Source organism: Xenopus laevis, chromosome 1S (genome assembly GCF_017654675.1).
Source record: "Xenopus laevis strain J_2021 chromosome 1S, Xenopus_laevis_v10.1, whole genome shotgun sequence".
Lineage (NCBI taxonomy): Eukaryota > Metazoa > Chordata > Amphibia > Anura > Pipidae > Xenopus > Xenopus laevis.
The window spans coordinates 13,128,730-13,149,829 of NC_054372.1; the positions used below are offsets into that span (position 1 = coordinate 13,128,730).

The following is a 21,100-nucleotide window of genomic DNA, read 5'->3' on the forward strand; positions in this document are numbered from 1 at the left end:
CTTCTAGGTGTACTTGCGATGACTGCAGTCTGTCACACATCCTTACCTGTGGCATCATGGACACACCGCTCACAGACGATATACACTTAAATCAGTTACCACTACAGGTGGAGTCCACGCCTGACTATCTGTCAGTAATTCACCCTCCAAGTATGTCTTCAGCCAGTTCTGAGTCCGGCTCCAGTTCCCCCATCACCATCCAGCAGCATCCCAGGCTCATCCTTGCAGGCAACGGTTCTGCACCTACATTGTGAGTGATGATTCTATGTGATTCTTATTCGTAGTGCGTTTTATTTTTAAAGGAGAATTTAAGCGGCAGAGCGATCTTGCTTAAATATGTTTGCAGTAATGTGCTTCATTGAAGTTCCTATTCTTACTTTCCATGTTCCTCAACTTTTTCATTTATTTTTAGTGGTAGTGATGATGAAGATGGTGCGCCTTTATCAGCAAAGTTTGCTGATATTTATCCGTTAAATAATTACGACGATGCAGATGTTGTAGCCAACATGAACGGCATACACAGTGAGCTGAATGGCGGGGGGGAGAATATGGCGTTGAAAGATGAGGTAAAACAACCTTTATTGCAAACTATCCAAAAAATGTTCTGTGGAGGTCCCCGTATTCATACCCCCCCCCCCATGTTTTTTTTATAGTCACCTGTAGTCAGCAGCACAAGCAGCAGCTCCTCTGAAGCAGATGATGAGGAGGCTGATGGTGAGAGCTGTGGTGAGCAGCCAGAGGTTCCTGAAGAAGAACATCACATAGGAAAAAGGTCGCCAAGAAAAGAAGGCACAAAAATTGAAAGTCCCCCACCGTCTTACATCAGTCCACAGGTAACCGGGTGCTTTATGACCATTAATCTGTGTACTTGCATTGCTTTTTTTGTAATGTCCTCATACCTTTACATCTGTGCATACAGGCAGGGAAACTGTCTAGTGTAACATTAAAATGAAAATTGAATATAAGCTTCCTCATACTGAAGTAAGAAACTTTCTACTTAAAATTTCTGCATTGTTTCTGAAGTAATCAAGTTTATATTCACTATTCCTCTCTCAGCATCTGTTTCTCCTCATTCTTCATGCAGCAGTTGGGTGTCAGATAAATGATTATATATATATATATAGAGGGGCTCCTTTTGCCTAGAAGATGTATTAGAGATCACTCTATTAAAATCACCAGACATCATGTCTCTCTACATGCAGGATTTGTGCAAAAGGCAGTTATTTTATATCTCTATCTATAAGATATATTGGATCTAACTGTCAATGAATATCTGACACCCAACTGCTGTATGAAGAGAGAATGAAGAGAAACAGATAGTGAACATAAACTTGATTATTTCAGAAATGATACAGAATTTTTAATTGATTGTATTTAGAAAGTTTCTTAATTCAGGATGTTAAAGCTAATATTCAATTTTCATTTTCACGATAGTTCCCCTTCAAAGAAAAAGAACTTAATTACTCCATTGGTGTATATGGTGCAGCCTCAAGTTTATGGTTTGTTCTAGATGGAGCTAGTACCAAATTCATGTGAGTGCCACGTATGCAAGCAGGAGGCTTCTGGGCTGTCCCAATCAGCACTTGTGCCAGGAAGAATTCCAGCTGGCCATCAGTTTATGAATCCAGAGAAACCAGCACATCCAGCACTTCACCTCTACCCTCATATTCATGGACATTTACCCCTACATACAATCCCACACCTTCCCCGTCCCCTTATTCATCCAACACTGTACGCATCTCCATTTGCACACAATAAGGTAAGTCCCTTAATGCACAAACAAACCACTAATCCAGTAAAATCATTACTATAACTATTCCAAAATATGAAATGTTTTGACCTGCTCTCCATCTGGCTAACAGCTTGCTCTACGATTGTTTACTGCCCTTCCATTGCTTCCATTGACCCTACAATCCAAGCACATTATTGTGTTTATTCTCTGCCTGAGAAGATAAGTCATGCAGTTAGTTTCTGGCACTTTGAAGCTTCTGTCACTCTTACCTCATTCCTAAATATAGTCTCTGTTTTCATTGACTCTGCTGGAGCAGCTTTGGTGGATGTGTATAGAACTGTCATCAGCAATGAGAAGCAAGTGGGTGATTTAGCTGCCATTAGCTTAAAGGGGTGGTTCACCTTTAAATTAACTTTTACTATGTTATAGAATGGCCAATTCCAAGCAACTTTTTTTTATTGGTCTTCATTATCTATTTTTTATAGTTTTTGAATTATATGCCTTTTTCTTCTGGTTTCAAATGTGGGTCACTGGCCCCATCTAAAAAACAAATGCTTTGTAAGACTACACCTGTATTGTTAGATTTTTTGCTCCCCTTTTTATTCAGGCCTCTCCTATTCATATTCCAGTCTCTTATTCAAATCAATGTATGGTTGCTAGGGTAATTTTGACCCAAGCAACCAGGTGGCTGTTATTGCAAACTGGAGAGCTGCTGAATAAAAAGCTAAATAACTCAAAAACCATAAATAATAAAAAATGAAAACAGTATGCAAATTGTCTCAGAATATCCCTCTCTACTAACAATAAAGGCGAACAACCCTTTAAGCTATTTTGTCACATTACATAGATCCAGTTTAGCAATTATTTATATGTACTGAGACATCACATCCCTGCCCCAAACTGATGCACAGCCTTCATGGTCAAAAAATATATCTATAACGGACAAATACATACAATGAAACCTCAATTTTACATGCCCTGATTTTACATTGGTTTTTTTTTTATGGCCCCACCTTTGTATTATACATAATACATTTCCCTGATTTTACATTTTCCTGGATTTTACACCATTTTTTTCTGATCCCCTGTATTCACACTCATATCACACTCAGAATTTCACTCTCTGCATCATACTAACTGTTAACTCAAAGGTGAACAACCCTTTAAAGCTGTGGGGCAGTATGTACCCCAGCATTAAATATGACTTCATTTTAATATTCGCTTATATGAGCACAGCGCTGTTTCAGCTGAGTTTGTAGGTTACACCTTGAATGCAGACTGGCAGTTTTTAATTATTCTCTACCTTCTGAACTTATCCGCCCCCCTCTGCCACATAGTCGCATGCTAAGGTTGCAAAAAGACACAAGCCACACCATGCTTCCTTACACATATAGAGTTCATTAAAAGGGGATGTAAAGTCTTCCTATTAAGCAGGGGTATAACTACAGAGGAAGCAGACCCTGCAGCTGCAGGGAGGCCCAAGAGGTATATGGGCCCCATGAGGCCTTAAAGGATAAGTAAACCTTTAAAATAAGTGAATTTAAAACTGATGAGAGTGCTATTCTAAGCACTTTTGCAATTTACATTCATTATTTATTTTCTTTTAATTCCAAGATATTAAAGGGATCCTGTCATCGGAAAACATGTTTTTTTCAAAACACATCAGTTAATAGTGCTGCTCCAGCAGAATTCTGCACTGAAATCCATTTCTCAAAAGAGCAAACAGATTTTTTTTTTTATTCAATTTTGAAATCTGACATGGGGCTAGACATTTTGTCAATTTCCCAGCTGCCCCCAGTCATGTGACTTGTTCCTGTACTTTAGGAGAGAAATGCTTTCTGACAGGCTGCTGTTTTTCCTTCTCAATGTAACTGAATGTGTCTCAGTGGGACATGGGTTTTTACTATTGAATGCTGTTCTTAGATCTACCCGGCAGCTGTTATCTTGTGTTAGGGAGCTGCTATCTGGTTACCTTCCCATTGTTCTTTTGTTTGGCTGCTGGTGGGAAAAAGGGAGGGGGGTGATATCACTCCAACTTGCAGTACAGCAGTAAAGAGCGACTGAAGTTTATCAGAGCACAAGTCACGTGACTTGGGGCAGTTGGGAAATTGACAATATGTCTAGCCCCATGTCAGATTTCAAAATTGAATATAAAAAAATCTGTTTGCTCTTTTGAGAAATGGATTTAAGTGCAGAATTCTGCTGGAGCAGCACTATTAACTGATTCATTTTGAAAAAAAAAAAAAAATGTTTTTCCCATGACAGTATCCCTTTATGGGATGCATGTACTGTTAATATGAATGAATTTTATTACAACAGCACCACCTGCTGGTCTGTTTCTGCCCAGTCTGACCACCAAGTAGTCAAGGAAGTTGTCAGGAAAAAGAAATAAAGAAAGAAGAAACTTCCTTGACTACTTGGTGGTCAGACTGGTGGGAAACTGACCAGCAGGTGACGCTGTTGTTACAAAATTAATTCATATTAACTAATGTATCCCTTAATATATTGGAATAAAAAGAAAATAAATCACGAATGCACATTCAAAAGTGCTTAGAATAGCACTCTCATCAATTTTACATTCACTTATTTTAAAGGTTTACTTATCCTTTAATACATATCCAACTTCAATAAATATTGGTAAAACAGGTCAACCTCTAGACTTTTTGGGGGCCTAAAAAATTTGCTGTAGGGCCCAGTAAAAACTAGTTTCACCATTGCTATTTATATTACAGAAAAAAAAAATCCAACTTGACCGATATCTGCCCGATTTTTAGCCTATCGATCGGGAGGACCCGTCGGAGCCCCCACACACGGGCAGATAAGCTGTCAAATCGGTCTAAAAGACAGATATCGCCAGTTTTAATCTGCCAGTGTATGGCCACCTTTAAAGACAGCCTCATTCAGCCCCACTTCAGTTGTTCTAGAAACTTAGCCAGTCTCTGGCTTTCCCTATCTCTCAGTGCAGCCAGAGACAGTCAGAACAGAGAATAAACAGACAGTAACAAGATTGCTTGCCTCTTACAGCAGAAATGAAGCAAGCAAGCTGCCTGTGGCTAGAGAGGAAAATAGCCTGATTATTTCAACAACCGTAAGAATAAAAAAATAAAGCAGGTATATGGGACGCCTTTACATCCCCTTTAAAGGAGAACTAAAGGCCTAACTAGAAATATAGTACATGATGTTTTGTGCTTCTGTACCAGTCCAAGGCAACCACAGCCCTTTAGCAGTAAAGATCTGTGTCTCCAAAGATACCCCAGTAGCTCCCCATCTTCTTTTCTGCTGATTCACTGCACATGCTCTGTGCTGCTGTCACTTACTGAGCTTAGGGACCTACTCACAATATACAGTACACATAGAATAGAAATGTCACAATATAAGGCTGATTAGTAATTAATACACATAATTACTACATGGCAGCACAGAAACCAGTGCAATTAGCATCAGAATTTAATAATCAGCAAACCTGTAGCATCAGCTTATATTACAGGGGAAGCTCATTTTCTGCTGGATAATTAGTGACGACCCCTAAGCTTAGCTTCTCAACAGCCAATCAGAGCCCACTGAGCATGTGAGTGTCACAGACAGTTTCCAAGATGGTGACCCCCTGTGACAAGTTTGAAGTCCTGGATCATTGCTGCTATTGACAAGCTGAAACTTTAGCCTCGTGCAATAAGTTCACTATATAAATATGGACTTTTTAGCCATATTCATTTTTAGGGTTTAGTTCTCCTTTAAATCCAGAACAGGCAGGCTGCCCACTTCCTGACCAGCTCTGCTAATGAGCTTTTAATTCTGCTTCCTCGGGACGGTTTTGCTCTGTATTGGCATTGTCATTTGATTTACGCAATATACTGAAAGATAATGAGGATATATAGAATAGTGCCCTAATTGATTGATAAGGGGCTTTTACACTCTCCTTTTTGGTTTGTGACCCTAACAATCCGCATATCCGTTGCATGCCAGAGGAGGCAAAATAAGATAGATCGATATTCCAGTACAGGTATGGGACCTGTTATCAGGAGCACTCGGGACCTGGGGCTTTCTAGATAACAGATCTTTCCTTAATTTGGATCTTCATACCTTAAGTCTACTAGAACATCATGTAAACATTAAATAAACCCAATAGTCTGGTTATCCTTCCAATAAGGATTAATTATATCTTAGTTGGATCTAGTACAAGGTACTGTTTTATTAGTTAAAAATTTGGATTATTGGGATAAAATGGAGTCTATGGGAGACGATTTCCGGATAACCGATCCCATACTTGTATCAAAAAAAAAAATGACAACCATTAAAGGTAAACTTCCCTATAAACTGTTATGGGCAGCATAACATTAAATATAGATGAATTTCCTTACATCAAGTTGCCAGATAGTCCACTAAGTGCAAAAAACACAATCATTTTCTTTTATTTCAGGCTTTACCACCTAACACTGTTCCAAACCATACAAGCAAACATCAGGCATTCAATGCATCGCTACAAGACCACATATATCCAAGCTGTTTCGGAAATTCTCCCGAGTGGAACAGATCGAAGTTCATAAGTCTCTGGGGCTCAGAAATGATGAATGAAAAGAACTGGAACCCGGCTACATTTTTACCCGATCCGCTAGCAGGTAAAGACAGCCAGTTTCCATTGGCAACATTTCTATTAGAGAAAGGAATGAGTGTGCCTGACCATCGCCGGCACTGCCTAAAACACACAAATCATTTGCAATTAGTGTTAACCTTTGTTGTTTCTACACCTAGGAGGGGAAATATTAGGCCCAGCACTCCCTGAAATCCGACCTGAAGCACTTCCCGCACCTTCTAGTAATGACACAGCGCCATTACCAGATATTAAGGAGAGAAAAAACTCTGCCAAGAAGAAATGTCTTTATAATTTCCAGGATGCCTTTATAGAATCCGATAAGGTTGTCATGGCAACCTCATCTGCAACCTCGTCCGTTTCTTGCACTGCTACCACTGTTCAGTCCAGCAGCAACCAGTTTAAAGTGTCATCCAAGAGGCCTTCCTCCATAGGTAAGTTGTCAGCATCTGACCTGCTGGAGGCAATGAAAAGTTGGGCATGTCGGGGTTGTTATTCAACACGTTTACACAACTCGTTAGCAAGAGTGATGTATTTAGCAGTCCTAACATCTAGTTTGAATATTTTGTGTGTTTGTGTTTCAGGAGAAGTTTTCCACAATATTAAAGATGACCACCGGCATCCCTCTACACCAGTTGCACCAAGAAACAGTCCCACTAGTTTGGCCACTCTTCCATCCATCTCTCCGGGTACACACTCATCAGCACCCTCTCCCCACATCCAAAGTATTGCTGCACCGTCTTTTCCCAAAACAGCTGCAACTGCTCCTGGTTTTGTGGATCCACATTTAGGGTTTTGCCCGTCCACAGCTGCACCTCCCACATCTACAACAGACGGCAATCTCAGTGCTCCTCCGAGTGTTTGCAGGTAAGTGGAACTTTGCACTTCATTCTTCTGTGTTTACTTATAACTCTTAAGCTTTTATTTCACAGCCTGTTATGGGATACAGAAGTAGGCCAAAAAAAAACTACGCAGTTGTTCTGGATACTGCTTAATACTAAACATTTAAAATAATGGTGAAATTCCCCTTTAAAAAAGTGTCCTCTCTTTGGTATTGTCACTTTTATCGTTTATCTTCTGATCTTACAAAGTTTTACGGGAACAGAAACCCATTATTCAATTCCCCTTGGAGAGATGAATGACATTTCAGTCTCTTTGTGTTCGGCACAATACCATTAAAAAGGAAGTTCAGCTCCTGTTATCCTTTTAATGATTATATTAAAGGAATTGTTTAGTATAAAAACTAGGTAAATAGGCTGTGCAAAATAAAAAATGTTTCTAATATAGTTAGTTAGCCAAAAATGTAATGTATAAAGGCTAGAGTGACTGGATGTGTAACATAATAGCCAGAACACTACTTCCTGCTTTGCATCTCTCTTTGTTTCCACTAATTGGTTACCAGGCAGTAACCAATCAGTGACTTGGGGGGGGCACATGGGCCATAACTGTTGCTCTTGCATCTGAGCTGAATGCTGAGGATCAATTGCAAACTCACTGAATAGATATGTCCCATGTGGTCCCCCTTATAGTCACTGACTAACTCAGAGTTAGAGAGCTGAAAAGCAGGAAGTGTTCTGGCTATTATGCTAGACATCCAGTCACTCTAGGCTTTATACATTACATTTTTGGCTAACTAACTATATTAGAAATATTTTTTTTAATTTTGCACAGCCTATCTATTTGCCAAGTTTTTATTTTTACACTTAGCTGTTCCTTTAAAATATTTATACCATTCCGTAATTTCAGCAGTAATGCAATGGGTGAGTTATTTAATTTAATAATATTTTTATTCTGACGTGCTTTAACCACCAGAATTATCATTATTATATACCAACTGTTACCCTAAATAACTTACACTGAAATTACACTGAAATGTGCGGCAGTTCAAAATAATATGTAATTGGTCTTATATCTGCGATTTATAAAGTGCCATTGTCTGCAACGTAATAAGTTGTTTTCATTTTAGGTTAATTAGGGTCATTTCACTTCTCCTTTATTCATACACTAATTTTCTCCAGTTTTGATTCACTGAGAAGTGTTGGTAGTAACTGAAGGCTTTGAGTGCTTTGGATATATGAGCGGCTTATACTTTTTGCCCAGTGACCCTGACTGTGAAGGACATCGGTGTGAGAACAACGGTGCCTATGACCACCAGCAGTACGATGGAGAAGAGAGTCAGGATGAAGATAGCTGCTCAGAACACAGCTCTAGTACATCTACATCCACCAATCAGAAAGAAGGAAAATACTGTGACTGCTGTTACTGCGAGTTTTTTGGACATGGAGGGGTAAGGATATGGCTTTCTCTATTGAAATTGGTACAGCGTAAAGGGATACTGTTATGATTTTTATGGTGTCATTTTTATTTCTAAATTATGTTGTCTACACTGCAAATAATTCACTCTATCATATAAAATTTTATTCCTGAACCAATAAGTATAAATTTTTTTAGTTGTAATATTGGTGTGTAGGTGCATCTCAGGTCATTTTGCCTGGTCATGTGCTTTCAGAAAGAGTCGGCACTTGATGATGGAACTGCTTACAGGCATGTTATTGTTTTTCCTACTCAATGTAACTGGAGGAGTCGTAGCGGGACTTGGATTTTTACTATTGAGTGCTGTTCTTTTATCTACCAGGGAGCTGTTATCTGGTTAACTACCCATTGTTCTGTTGGGTTGTGAAAAGAAGAGGTTGATATCACTCCCGATATCACTCCAGATCACGCATAAATGCTATTTACTGCAAGTATAAGGAGCCAAATGATATAATAAATGGGAAAGAAGCTTTCTGAAAACACAAATGCCGGTTAAATATCCTCACATAATATAACGATGATAACTTTAACTTCCTCTTATTAACGTGGACCTGTTAACCAGACACACAGATCTGTATAATAAAAGTCCTTTTCAAATTAAACATGAAATCCAATTTCTATTTTTAATTTAAGTGTTCATAGCTGTTGTAAGCTCATTTAAAAATCTCAGCTGTCAATCAAATGTTCATGCCCCTCCGCGGCAGGGCAGGCAATTACTTTCACTTTCCATTCAGCACTTACTAGATTTAACTACACTCCCCACATTCCCCACATTCCCCCTTTTCTATATACCATTTAATTGTGAATCCAGGACATGGGGATGGACATCAGGTCCCCCATTCTGATGCACAAACAAGATTCTGAGATGATACAAGGCTTGTCTTAATAACAGTGTCCACAAAATGGCTCCTGTGTCACTCTGAAAACCGGACTTCGTTTAATCTTTGCGGGTGCAGGGTCCAAAAAATTCATATAGAGGTTTGTTTGCAAGGATCCGCACACCAAAGTTTTCATCAAAATAAGTGTTTTATTTAGTACATAGATCCGACGTTTCGGCCCACATTTGGCCCTTTTTCATGAAAAAGGCCCAAATGTGGGCCAAAACGTCGGATCTATGTGTGTGTGTGTGTGTGTGTGTGTGTATATATATATATATATATATATATATATATATATACACACACGGGTCCCCTTTAATATCTTTTAATATCTTTACTTTATATGCTTTTAGCCTCCATCAGCACCCACAAGTAGGAATTACGCAGAAATGAGGGAAAAACTACGCTTAAGGTTGACAAAGAGGAAAGAGGAGCAGCCCAAGAAATCAGACCCATTGCCGGAAACGGACACCGGGGGCGCCATCGACCATCGAAAAGTAGACGACTTAGTCCATTTTATAAACAGCTCGGAGTCAAAGCCAGTAAGCAGCTCTCGTGCAGCAAAGCGAGCCAGGCACAAACAGAGGAAGGTATGAGTCAATGAATCTCCAAATCCCCCTCTCTCTAGTCTAGGTGCCAGAATGCAAAATAAAATACTATGGGTGTGTTGCATAGAGAGTAATTCTGATACATTAATTATGGCTGGAAGTTGTACAGATAGAGCCATCACATTGCCCCAAATATACTCCAGCACATAATGTATTTTGGATTCCCTATATTCCTCTTGGCAGGGTTTCATAGTGGCTTTATACTCCACTGCAACACACTATTACTTTAGCTTTTATTTAATCTCTAATGTTCAATGCAAAGTCTTACATCTAGGGGCTAACTGTACATAACCTATTTAGTGGGAGAAATGTAGTCCTAAGACATATACATTTGTTATGTCGGCCAGACCTGTTGAGCCTGTGCTCCTGGGACCTGACCTGCCAGAAAGAACTCAAATAACCTTTATGTATTTCATGGAACTAATTACTTCTATGCCAGGTCAGGGCATTTCACATCAGAAATTACAGCATAAATCCACTTAATCATTCTGCATACGTTTATTTCTTTAAACCTATTTAATATATTACAATTATTATTTTGACTCTTTATACTATTATAATTACCCATGTGCTACCCCATAGGAGTATGGGGCGAGCCCAGCAATCAATAAAATTGTTAGCCATGTGCTCGGCTCAGAGAGGAGCACACAGGGAAGCTGCAGCAGCACGGCTGAGGAATGGACAGACAAAGCAGAAGCTGAGACGGACAAAGAACGACTGGGAAAGCAGCAGGTTAGCATCTTGCCCAGCAGTATCTGGGAACATCTTTAGGTGCAAGGTACTAAGCAGCTGACACCTAGACAACACACACAGGCAGATTAGAAGTCAAACATAACCCCCTTTTTGCAAGATAACGGGGTCTCTATTAAAATATCGTTTCAGGGAAGTGCAAAATTTCATAATATTTGAAGCGTTAATATAAAAAAAACCGCAGTGCTAAAAATGGCTATTCACTTTTCATGTCGGCTTGTTTATCCCGGGGTTTGCACACCTTTAACTGTCTAGCTTTACATACTGTAATCTTTTTAGTTCTTGGCACAGAGACTGACAGGTTATCACCACAAGCTCTATAAATAATGCGGTAAGCTTAGTCTGATCCATTGGGAAAAACTGTTCAAGTACCATGAACATTAGGAGAGTATTTCCTGTTTATAGCATCTATTATATATTTTACTTCCCCATAAAAAACTGCTGCATACTTTGTATTCCTGTTACACATTAGTTTGAGCTGCCCTAATGCAACCTTGATTGTCTTTTTTTTTTTTTTTAATATATGTTTGTATGTACAAATGCAGAATTATTCTGTACGCAATATTCATAATAATAATAATCTATAATAATGTGCTAATGAGCACCATAAAGTTGGGCACACATGGTATTAACTTTTCTACCTGCAAATAATATAGATCCTGATGCGGCAGAACTGATTATTAATAAATTCAGATGCAGACGGCACTGTTTTCTGTCCTTCTATGTAATGGGAAACTGAATTCATTACTAATCAGCTTTGAATTATAAACTTTATAGTCTTTTTTTATACACAGTATAGAGCCAGTCCCTAAGCTCAGGTAAGTGACAGCAGCCCAGAGCATGTGCGTAGAATCGGTAAATGATGGGGAGATATTGGGGTCATATTTGGAAGCACGGTACTCATTCCTAAAGAGCCTTGATACCTATCCTTTTGTATTAGTTTACATTGAAAGAAACCGATAAGTGAAAAAATAAAACCAGGCATATAGATAGGCTGTGCAACAGTAAATGCCTTTTTATTATAATTAGCCAAAAATGTAGTCTGTAAAGACTGAACAGATGTCTAATGTTGGATATCTATAGCATATTTGATTTATCACAGCCTATCTATATATCCAGATTTATTTTTCCTCTAAAAAGTCCCTTTTAGGTTGTGATTGGCACAGACATGGGAGACCTTCGCTTTTGTGTGTTGCTGCAGCCTGCTCTTGTGAGTAGCTTAGCATTGAATGGAATATGTAGTGGCTCCTCATGTTTTTTCCAGCATGATTACCATATATACTTGAGTATAAGCCAAGTTTTTCAGCCCCCAAAATATGCTGAAAAACTCTACCTCGGCTTATACTTGGGCCAAGCGCAGAAACGGTCGCCTGCGTCTAAGAATGGTCGCCGGCATCCAAAAACGAGACGCCGGCACCTCCAATGGGAGCAGAAACCCTCAATTTTTTGATTGAAACTTACCAGAAGCTGCTGCATTTCTCACCCTAGGCTTATACTCGAGTCAATAAGCTTTCCCAGTTTTTGGAGGTAAAATTTGGTACCTCGGCTTATACTCGGGACGGCTTATACTCGAGTATATACGGTATTACAGGCTTAATTCGGCTTCCCCAATTTTTAAAATCATTATCAAGCCAACTGTGAGAGTATCCTGCGCACACAATACAAACAGGTACAAAGATTTTTATTTAGCAAGCTGTGCTTATTTTATAGTGATCATTTTCGGCAATTATTAATAAATCACAAAATGCGTTTTTGCTTGTGATTGTCTCAAAAAAATGTGCTTCAGCATAACATGGGGGGAGCTATTTATACCCCATCCCAAACCACTTATGCTGTAGCCATAAGGCCTCACTCTCTTTCCAGCTCATTACTACTGCTCCTCTACTCGTATTCTTGGCAGCAGAGTGCACAGACACAGTGTGAATATTGGTGAGAGGGCTGTTTAGAGTAGCAATGTTATTGGCAGAATTTCATCTGAGCTGTGTTGAATGGGGTGCTGCAATGAGGATTAGAAGTTTCAGGCAGTTACTTATGGGATACACGAAAAAGTGCTTTACGTTTTTTGCAATACACTGGTCTGAAAAGGTTACTTTTGTTTTTGTCTATTTAAAGGGATACTGTCATGGGAAAAAAAAATTTTTTTCAAAATACATCATTTAATAGTGCTGCTCGAGCAGAATTCTGCACTGAAATCTATTTTCCAAAAGAGCAAGCAGATTTTTTTATATTTAATCATGAAATCTGACATTGGGCTAGACATGTCCGTTCCCCAGTCGCCCCAGTCATGTGACTTGTGCTCTGATAAACTTCAGTCACTCTTTACTGCTCTACTGCAAGTTGGAGTGATAACACCCCGCCCTTCCCCCCCCCCCCCAGCAACCTAACAACAGAACAATGGGAAGGTAACCAGATAGCAGCTCTCTAACACAAGATAACAGCTACCTGGTAGATCTAAGAACAGCACTCAATATTAAAATCCAGGTCCCACTGCGACACATTCAGTTACATTGAGTAGGAGAAACAACAGCCTGCCAGAAAGCAGTTCCATCCTAAAGTGCTGGCTCTTTCTGAAAGCACATGACCAGGCAAAATGACCTGAGATGCACCTACACACCAATATTACAACTAAAAAATACACTTGCTGGGTTAGGAATGGTAGAGTGAATTATTTGTAGGGATGCACCGAATCCTTCTGTCCAACCGAACCACATCCTAATTTGCATATGCAAATTAGGGGCAGATAGGGAAATCGCGTGGCTTTTTGTCACAAAACAAGGAAGTAAATAATGTTTTCTCCTTCCCACTCCTAATTTGCCTAGTTTTATGACTTAAAAACAGATCATTGGAAAATTCAATACATATATATTATAATATAATGGAAATTCAAAAGGATTAACACACTTTTATACACAATGTGTGTGTTACATGTTGTATATTGTTCACTCACTATTTTGTGCAGCAGCACACAAAACTTTGAATAGCCAGTGATGTGCAAATCTGTCCTGTTTTGCTTTGCTGAAAATTTTCAAAAACACATTGAAATCAACGGGTGGTTTTCGCAGTGACTTTTTCCAAGCCTTGCAAATGTTTTCTCATATGAGAAAAACATATGCAAATTAGGATTCGGTTCGGTATTCGGCCAAATCTTTCGTGAAGGGTTCGGGCCGAATCCAAAATAGTGGATTCGGTGCATCCCTAATTATTTGCAGTGTAAACGGTGTATATTAGAAATAAAAATCACACCATAAAAATCATGACATAATCCCTTTTAGTCAGCAGATTAGTACTTTCTAGTTACAAATTCAGAGGTTGAGAAGAGAACTTGAGCCATAGCTCATAGCTGGGTATTTATATATCATCTCTAGCCCCTTGCTCACCTTCCATTGAGGACAGAAGCTCTCTAAAGCAAACATACAGGCTTATCACATCACAACCACTGTTTCCTTTTACAAGATATTGCTGCACAGACTCCATCTGTAGCTTGCTGGCAGGTTAGTTAGTGCAGTGTAGCCCAAAAGCCATGTTTGAGAGCCATCCCCTTCTTTATTAAAAGTGTAGTATCTTACTGTTGTATCTTTCCCCTTGTGTTTTCATTTGATTGCCCTTTATGTATTTATAACTACAGGGACGCAAGGGCTGCTGCACATTTATATTTGGGTACGATTTGTGCCTTCATCTGATATTGTTAAAGGGAAACTATCGTGAAAATAAAAATTGAATATAAGCTTCCTCATGCTGAATATAATCAATTAAATATTCTGCATTGTTTCTGAAATAATCAAGTTTATCTTCACTATTCCTCTCTCAGCAGCTGTTTCTCTTCATTCTGTCTTCATGCAGCAGTTGGGTGTCAGATATTCATTGACAGATCCAATATATCTTATAGGGGGGCTTCCTTTCCTAACAGATGAATTAGAGCTCACTCAAATAAGCAGCACAAACAAAATCTAACAAAATAACTGCCTTTTGCACAAATCCTGCATGTAGAGAGACATGATGTCTGGTGATTTAATAGAGTGATCTCTAATACATCTTCTAGGCAAAAAGAGGCTATAAGATATATTGGATTTAACACCAACTCCAGAATGAAGACAGAATGAAGAGAAACAGAAGCTGAGAGAGGAATAGTGAACATAAACTTGATTATTTCAGAAATGGTAGAGAATATTTAATTGATTGTATTTAGAAAGTTTCTTCTTTCAGTATTATGAAGCTTATATTAATTTTTCACCTTCACAATAGTTCCCCATTAACCACACAGGAAGCTCTGCTAAGATATCTGTTAATGATTCATTATAGTGACTTTAATCCAGAGCAGTCTATAAAGAGTGTAAGGATGTACTTGCTCATACCTTCTAGACTTTGGAGTACCCCTAGTTTAGTAAGAAATGACCCAAGCAGCTATAGTTGGTCACTGGAATATCCATTTAATAGAGAGAGCAAAAAGCACAGCTTGAGTGTCATGGCTTCCACTAGAGATACTACAATAATTGCCCCTTATATTATTTTCTCTTTTGATTGTGTGTGCAGGGTCTTTTGTATCTTTATTTATCCTACCTGTCTATCCATACAGCTAGAAGAAAAGGCCCGCCAAGAAGCAGAAGCCAGAGAACAAGAAGAGCTTCAGCTGTTAGAAGAACAGAGGGAGGAAGAGGAGCGACTCCAAAAGGAGCTGCAGCGACATCAGGAGTGTCACTCTCTGAAAAAGAAGAAAAAGGAAAGATCTTGTAAAGACTCTCAGAAGGTAGATCGACTGGCACACAACCCACTCCCTAATAAAGAACCTGTAGTAGTTACCTCAGAACTTGTTCCTAACGGAACTGCGGAACAGCCAGAAATAAAGGAAACATTACCCGTTCCCCTACTCGGGAGTCCAGCTCATAGAACCGAACCAAGTCTGTTATCTGAGGCCCTAAGTAAGCAACCAAATCATACAAATGGCAGAGACTTTACTTCTCACACACACAAAGAAGCAAAGGCCAAGCATCATGAACAGCTTTCCCTGCTCCTTGACTTGGCCCATCACAAGGAATACAGCGTCAAGCAGAAGCCGCCCAAACAGCAAATTCCAAAACTAAGTCCCGAGCAGGTGAAAAAATCAGAGGCCTCCAAGTTCTCGGATGCTCAGGCTAAAGTGCGGAACCACAGCGAAGCCAAAGTGCGAGTAGTAGAAGTTGCACCAGTAGTAGAACAGAAAAAAGAGGAGAAGAAATCAAATGGCAATAACAAAAAGCAGCCCAATCACTTTAAGGATGAAAAGATTCCTGCTGTTGGGGATCCTTCCTTGCACAGTGACCCGCCACAAAATAACAAACTCATAAAAGCAGAATCACCCCAGCCCAAGGGCAAAAGCAAGAAGAATAAAAAGAAAAAGGGTGAGAAAATCAACAACTCCATTGGTAAGAAATCCCTGATTCACATATTCTGATTTGAGCAAAAGAAACATGTAAATCTAAATGGCTGTGCTAATGTTCTACATTCTTTCCTGTTGCATTCTATAGATGATGTTTTCCTCCCTAAAGACATAGACTTGGACAGTGTGGAAATGGATGAAACTGAAAGAGAGGTGGAATATTTCAAAAGGTAAAAAAATGGATTAAACCAATATACGTGCTTTCTATAGCTGAAAGGGCTATTGGGGTTATTTCTGTACCCTGAATAAACTCCATGATTGGTGAACAGATGTCTTTCCAGTGCAATTCCATTTCAAGCAGCATTTTGTCCACTGCCTGTTTATATTGTAACCATTCACTGGTGCAAACAAAGGTTTCTCAATGAATGCAAGTGTCACAATTGTGCTACCTGCATATATCATATTAATCACTTCTCCTGGCATTCAACAGGCAATTCATTATTACTTTTTTCTTAAAGGATAAAACACGAATGGCTAAAAATGCCATATTTTATATACTGAACTTATTGCATGAGGCTAAAGTTTTAGCTTGTCAATAGCAGCAATGATCCAGGACTTCAAACTTGTCACAGGGGGTCACCATCTTGGAAAGTGTCTGTGACACTCACATGCTCAGTGGGCTCTGATTGGCTGTTGAGAAGCTAAGCTTAGGGCTCGTCACTAATTATCCAGCAGAAAATGAGCTTCCCTGGCTGTAATATAAGCTGATGCTACAGGTTTGCTGATTATTAAATTCTGATGCTAATTGCACTGGTTTCTGTGCTGCCATGTAGTAATTATCTGTATTAATTACTAATCAGCCTTATATTGTGACATTTCTATTCTATGTGTACTGTATATTGTGAGTGGCTCCCTAAGCTCAGTAAGTGACAGCAGCACAGAGCATGTGCAGTGAATCAGCAGAAAAGAAGATGGGGAGCTACTGGGGCATCTTTGGAGACACAGATCTTTACTGCTAAAGGGCTGTGGTTGCCTTGGGCTGGTGCAGAAGCACAAAACATCATGTACAACATTTTTAGCTGCTTCTTTAGTTAGGCTTTAGTTCTCCTTTAAAGCAAGCAATGTGCCAGAGAGCATGCCCCTCCAATATATAAATTATTTCCAGACTCTTTGATGTTAAAACTCCTGTTTTGCCTTCTAATACTTTGTTAGCTACCAGTAATGCATGTATATAAAAATGCCAGGCATCCACCCCTCTTAAGCTTTTGGTCTATCTAGGAACAGACAGAGTAACAGAAAAAGTTCCACCCTGATGTTCAATTATAAGGGATGGGGGTTATTAGCCCATAGTCACTAAGCTTTTGTTTTTGGTGCCTCCGTATAGCATTAAACGCTGATGGAGTGGAGGGAGTGCTGCCCCAATTTTTTGGTCAATAGACAATTATCCCACCACTGCTTGGTCTCCAGAGCTGTATCTGTGGTAACAGGGAACACTGAAGAAAGGCAAAGCTGACATTTGAATGTTAAAGGAACAGTTTAGTGTGAAAATAAAAACTGGGTAAATATGCTGTGCAAAATAAAAAATGTTTCTAATAAAGTTAGTTAGCCAAAAATGTAATGTATAAAGGCTGGAGTGACTGGATGTGTAACATAATAGCCAGAACACTACTTCCTGCTTTTCAGCTCTCTAACTCTGAGTTAGTCAGTGACTATAAGGGGGGCCACATGGGACATAACTGTTCTGTGAATTTGCAATTGATCCTCAGCATTCAGCTCAGATTCAAAAGCAACAGTTATGACCCATGTGCCCCCCCTCAAGTCACTGATTAGTTACTGCCTGGTAACCAATCAGTGGAAACCAAGAGAGCTGAAAAGCAGGAAGTAGTGTTCTGGCTATTATGTTACACATCCAGTCACTCCAGCCTTTATACATTACATTTTTGGCTAATAACTACATTAGAAACATTATTTATTTTGCCCAGCCTGTTTACCCAGTTTTTATTTTTACACTGAACAATTCCTTTAAAGGATATGAAATGCATATTAATCCCTTATTCCCTAAATAAGGGATTTCATTCAGCCCTCGCTGTCCATCCTCATTTTTCGCACATACATTTTCCCTTCTTTTTGGCAGCAGCTTGGATTAGATTCTCAGACACTGAAGTCACTTCATTTCATACATACCATAAAAAAGCATGTTTGATGTGAATGTTCAGTTCATTACCCAGTAATTGTATCTTTATTGGACAAGCCCCATGTTATTTATCTGATAGTTTTGCTCTTCTTTGCAGGTTCTGCTTCGACTCCGCCAGACAGACAAAGCAGAGACTGTCCATCAACTGGTCCAACTTTAGTCTCAAGAAAACAACCTACGCTGCACACTGAATTTGCACCATGAAGCGCTCATCCTGCAGGAACCAATCCCACTGATTTACGCCCTGCTGTTCCAAGTGCTTGCCAGGCCTCCAGCCAGTGCTGCCTTCTACCAGTGCCCAATGGATTTGCACTGAACTCCCCAGGCCTGATCATTCTTGCTGACCTGAGAAAAAAATGCCACTTTCTACCTGAATTTGTTAGCTTGTGTGCTTGTAGTCTGTGAGTGAGACTTTGGTTGTAGCAATACGCTCCTCTCCTTATTGCCTTGGCCTCTGACTTAAGACTGGTTCCTTGGATTCGGTGGAGGCAAAAGCTTGTTGCATTATAAACAGTGGCGCCCATCACTTCTGCAGTAAGCTCTATCCTCCTGCTCCCCCCAAAATTACACTGACTACTGGCAAAGGAATGAATTTTATTATCCTCTTCTGCTCCAGAACTTTCCAGACTCATGGAAACAACTCCTAGTGGACGAGCGTTTGTAACGTTCTCACAATCTGCTGTTCAAAAGAAGTGTACAAGTTACGCTGTATGTGTTTGATTTCTCCTCCTCAGACTTGTAGCCGGCTTGTGTAAGAATACCCGCAGAATTAGACCGAAAGAAAAGAAAAAAAGCGTGAAAAAGGAAAAAAAAATCCTCACACTATCGATCTGTTATAGAGTGTATAATTGTATTAACACAGATGCCCAAGTGGCTACTTTTTTAACATATTGTTAAGTAATATTAAAATCATGTCTTTCTTTTTGAAAGATGGAATACATTAGTATGGCAGAAGAACTGGCTCTTGGTCTCTTTTTTTCCCCCCCCCCCCAAGGCTTCTGGTAGAGTCCTGCAGCGGGTCGGGTACCCGCGGGTTCCCTGCAAAAAAAGCCGGCACTGCGGAATGAGAAGAGGATTATCAGGTGCGTGTATAGCTGCAGGTCGGGTTGCGGGTGCCATCTAAATTTCTTATGTAATATTGACTATATTTTACTCCTTTTAAAGTTTTACAAAACATATTTCTGTCCCTGCCCACTTTTGATGACATCACTTCCAGTTTGCAGCGCCACCACTTCCTGTTTGATGGTGGTCTACGGATAAGGCAGTTTGCGGGTCTGGGTCAGGTAGCGGATCAAAGTGGGTAAATATGCGGGGTCGGGTCCTGGTCTTATAAATTGGTTCCGCGCAGGACTCTGGATCTCTGCTTGGTTCCATCATAATGCGGCATCCCTTAGGAGAATCTCTAATTCCTTTGTGGGATGAGTCCTACTTATAGCATATACATATAGCTAAGAGAGTCTTTATAGGCTGTAAGGCAGGGGTCCTCAACCTTTTTTTACCCATGTGCCACATTCAAAAATAAAAGTTGGGGAGCAACACAGGCATGCAAAGATTTCCTGAAGTGCCAAATAAGGTCTGTGTGGCTATTTGGTAGCCCCTATGTGGATTGACAGCTACAGGAGGCTCTGTTTGGCAGTACATCTGTTTTTTATGCAACTAAACCTCCAAGCCTGAAATTCAAAATTAAGCACCTGCTTTGAGGCCACTGGGAGCAACATCCAAAGGGTTGGTGATCAACTGGTTGGGGATCACTGCTTTTGGGTATTGGCAGTTTGCTTTCTTACTACTGTCTTGACACTAGATGGCGGTATAATTGCAGTTGAGTGCAGTCAAATAGGCCATCGCAAGTGACGTGAGAATAGCTCTTGTGTCGGTGAACTAGAAAATCACCCGCTGAACAAGGCTGCCTATGTGTGAATTCTCTTATTGTAGGTTTAACACCCACAGTTTAAAAGCCATTGATCCATGGCACTCTCACAACTGTGCACCCATCTCACTAAAATAATATTGCATAATATTGTAAAGGAATTAAACAGGTAGGCGGCGTGTTCACTTCTATTAATACATTCAAGACCTTTCCTTTAAAAAATACGAACCCCTTTGAGCAGCTTAAATGAGACGTGTCTACTAATGAATATGGGTTGTCTCCCATCTGTATCAGTCCTTTCTGAAATATTTACCTCCCCCCTGCTCTCCTATTAGGGTTGCCACCTTTTCTGGAAAAAAATACCAGCCTTCCTATATATTTATCTTTTTTCCCTATTAATAATATTGGGATTAACCATAATTTTTACCGGCTAGGCCGGTAAAATACCGACCAGGTAGCAACCCTATCTCCTATCCATGAGCAGCTGCTGCTTTAGAAGTGGGGGAATGGAAAGTCTGATGCACATTGTGTGTTTTCATAATGGGAGCACTCCTACGGGTGGAGGTGCCTTTCATTAATTTGTTCACCATCAACTAACAGTCTTAAGCTTACCAACCCACCTGCTGGTAACTTAAAGGAGATGTTCTGTGTGGGTCTGTGAGAAGAACCCAGAGCACCTTGATGGAACCAACACAGGAAGGACATATCCCCTAAACCCAAACTCTACCCTGTCTGAAATTGACACACGTTGCCATGCATACCACCATGCCTCTGGCATTGCATTTCCATTCTGCAATTAGCAACACAACTTTTATAC

At 39.8% G+C, this 21,100-nt stretch overlaps 1 protein-coding gene across 5 annotated transcripts in view; it reads left to right on the plus strand.

Moving 5' to 3' along the window:
• fam193a.S (family with sequence similarity 193 member A S homeolog) overlaps positions 1–19,370 on the plus strand; it is a 56,379-nt gene extending 37,009 nt beyond the window's left edge. For 3 of the 5 annotated variants that reach the window (XM_018243012.2, XM_041579374.1, XM_041579375.1), the window contains 13 exons: positions 8–250; positions 413–566; positions 654–833; positions 1,511–1,759; positions 6,150–6,348; positions 6,482–6,754; positions 6,905–7,187; positions 8,421–8,607; positions 9,865–10,101; positions 10,702–10,851; positions 15,443–16,268; positions 16,371–16,452; positions 18,514–19,370. In XM_018243012.2, coding sequence (XP_018098501.1) covers positions 8–250; positions 413–566; positions 654–833; positions 1,511–1,759; positions 6,150–6,348; positions 6,482–6,754; positions 6,905–7,187; positions 8,421–8,607; positions 9,865–10,101; positions 10,702–10,851; positions 15,443–16,268; positions 16,371–16,452; positions 18,514–18,607 — 3,157 coding nt within the window. In that variant the 3' untranslated portion in view covers positions 18,608–19,370. The remainder of the gene's footprint in view (positions 1–7; positions 251–412; positions 567–653; positions 834–1,510; positions 1,760–6,149; positions 6,349–6,481; positions 6,755–6,904; positions 7,188–8,420; positions 8,608–9,864; positions 10,102–10,701; positions 10,852–15,442; positions 16,269–16,370; positions 16,453–18,513) is intronic. The other 2 variants (XM_018243013.2, XM_018243014.2) reach the window with 2 other exon arrangements.
• The last annotated feature ends 1,730 nt before the right edge of the window (positions 19,371–21,100 follow it).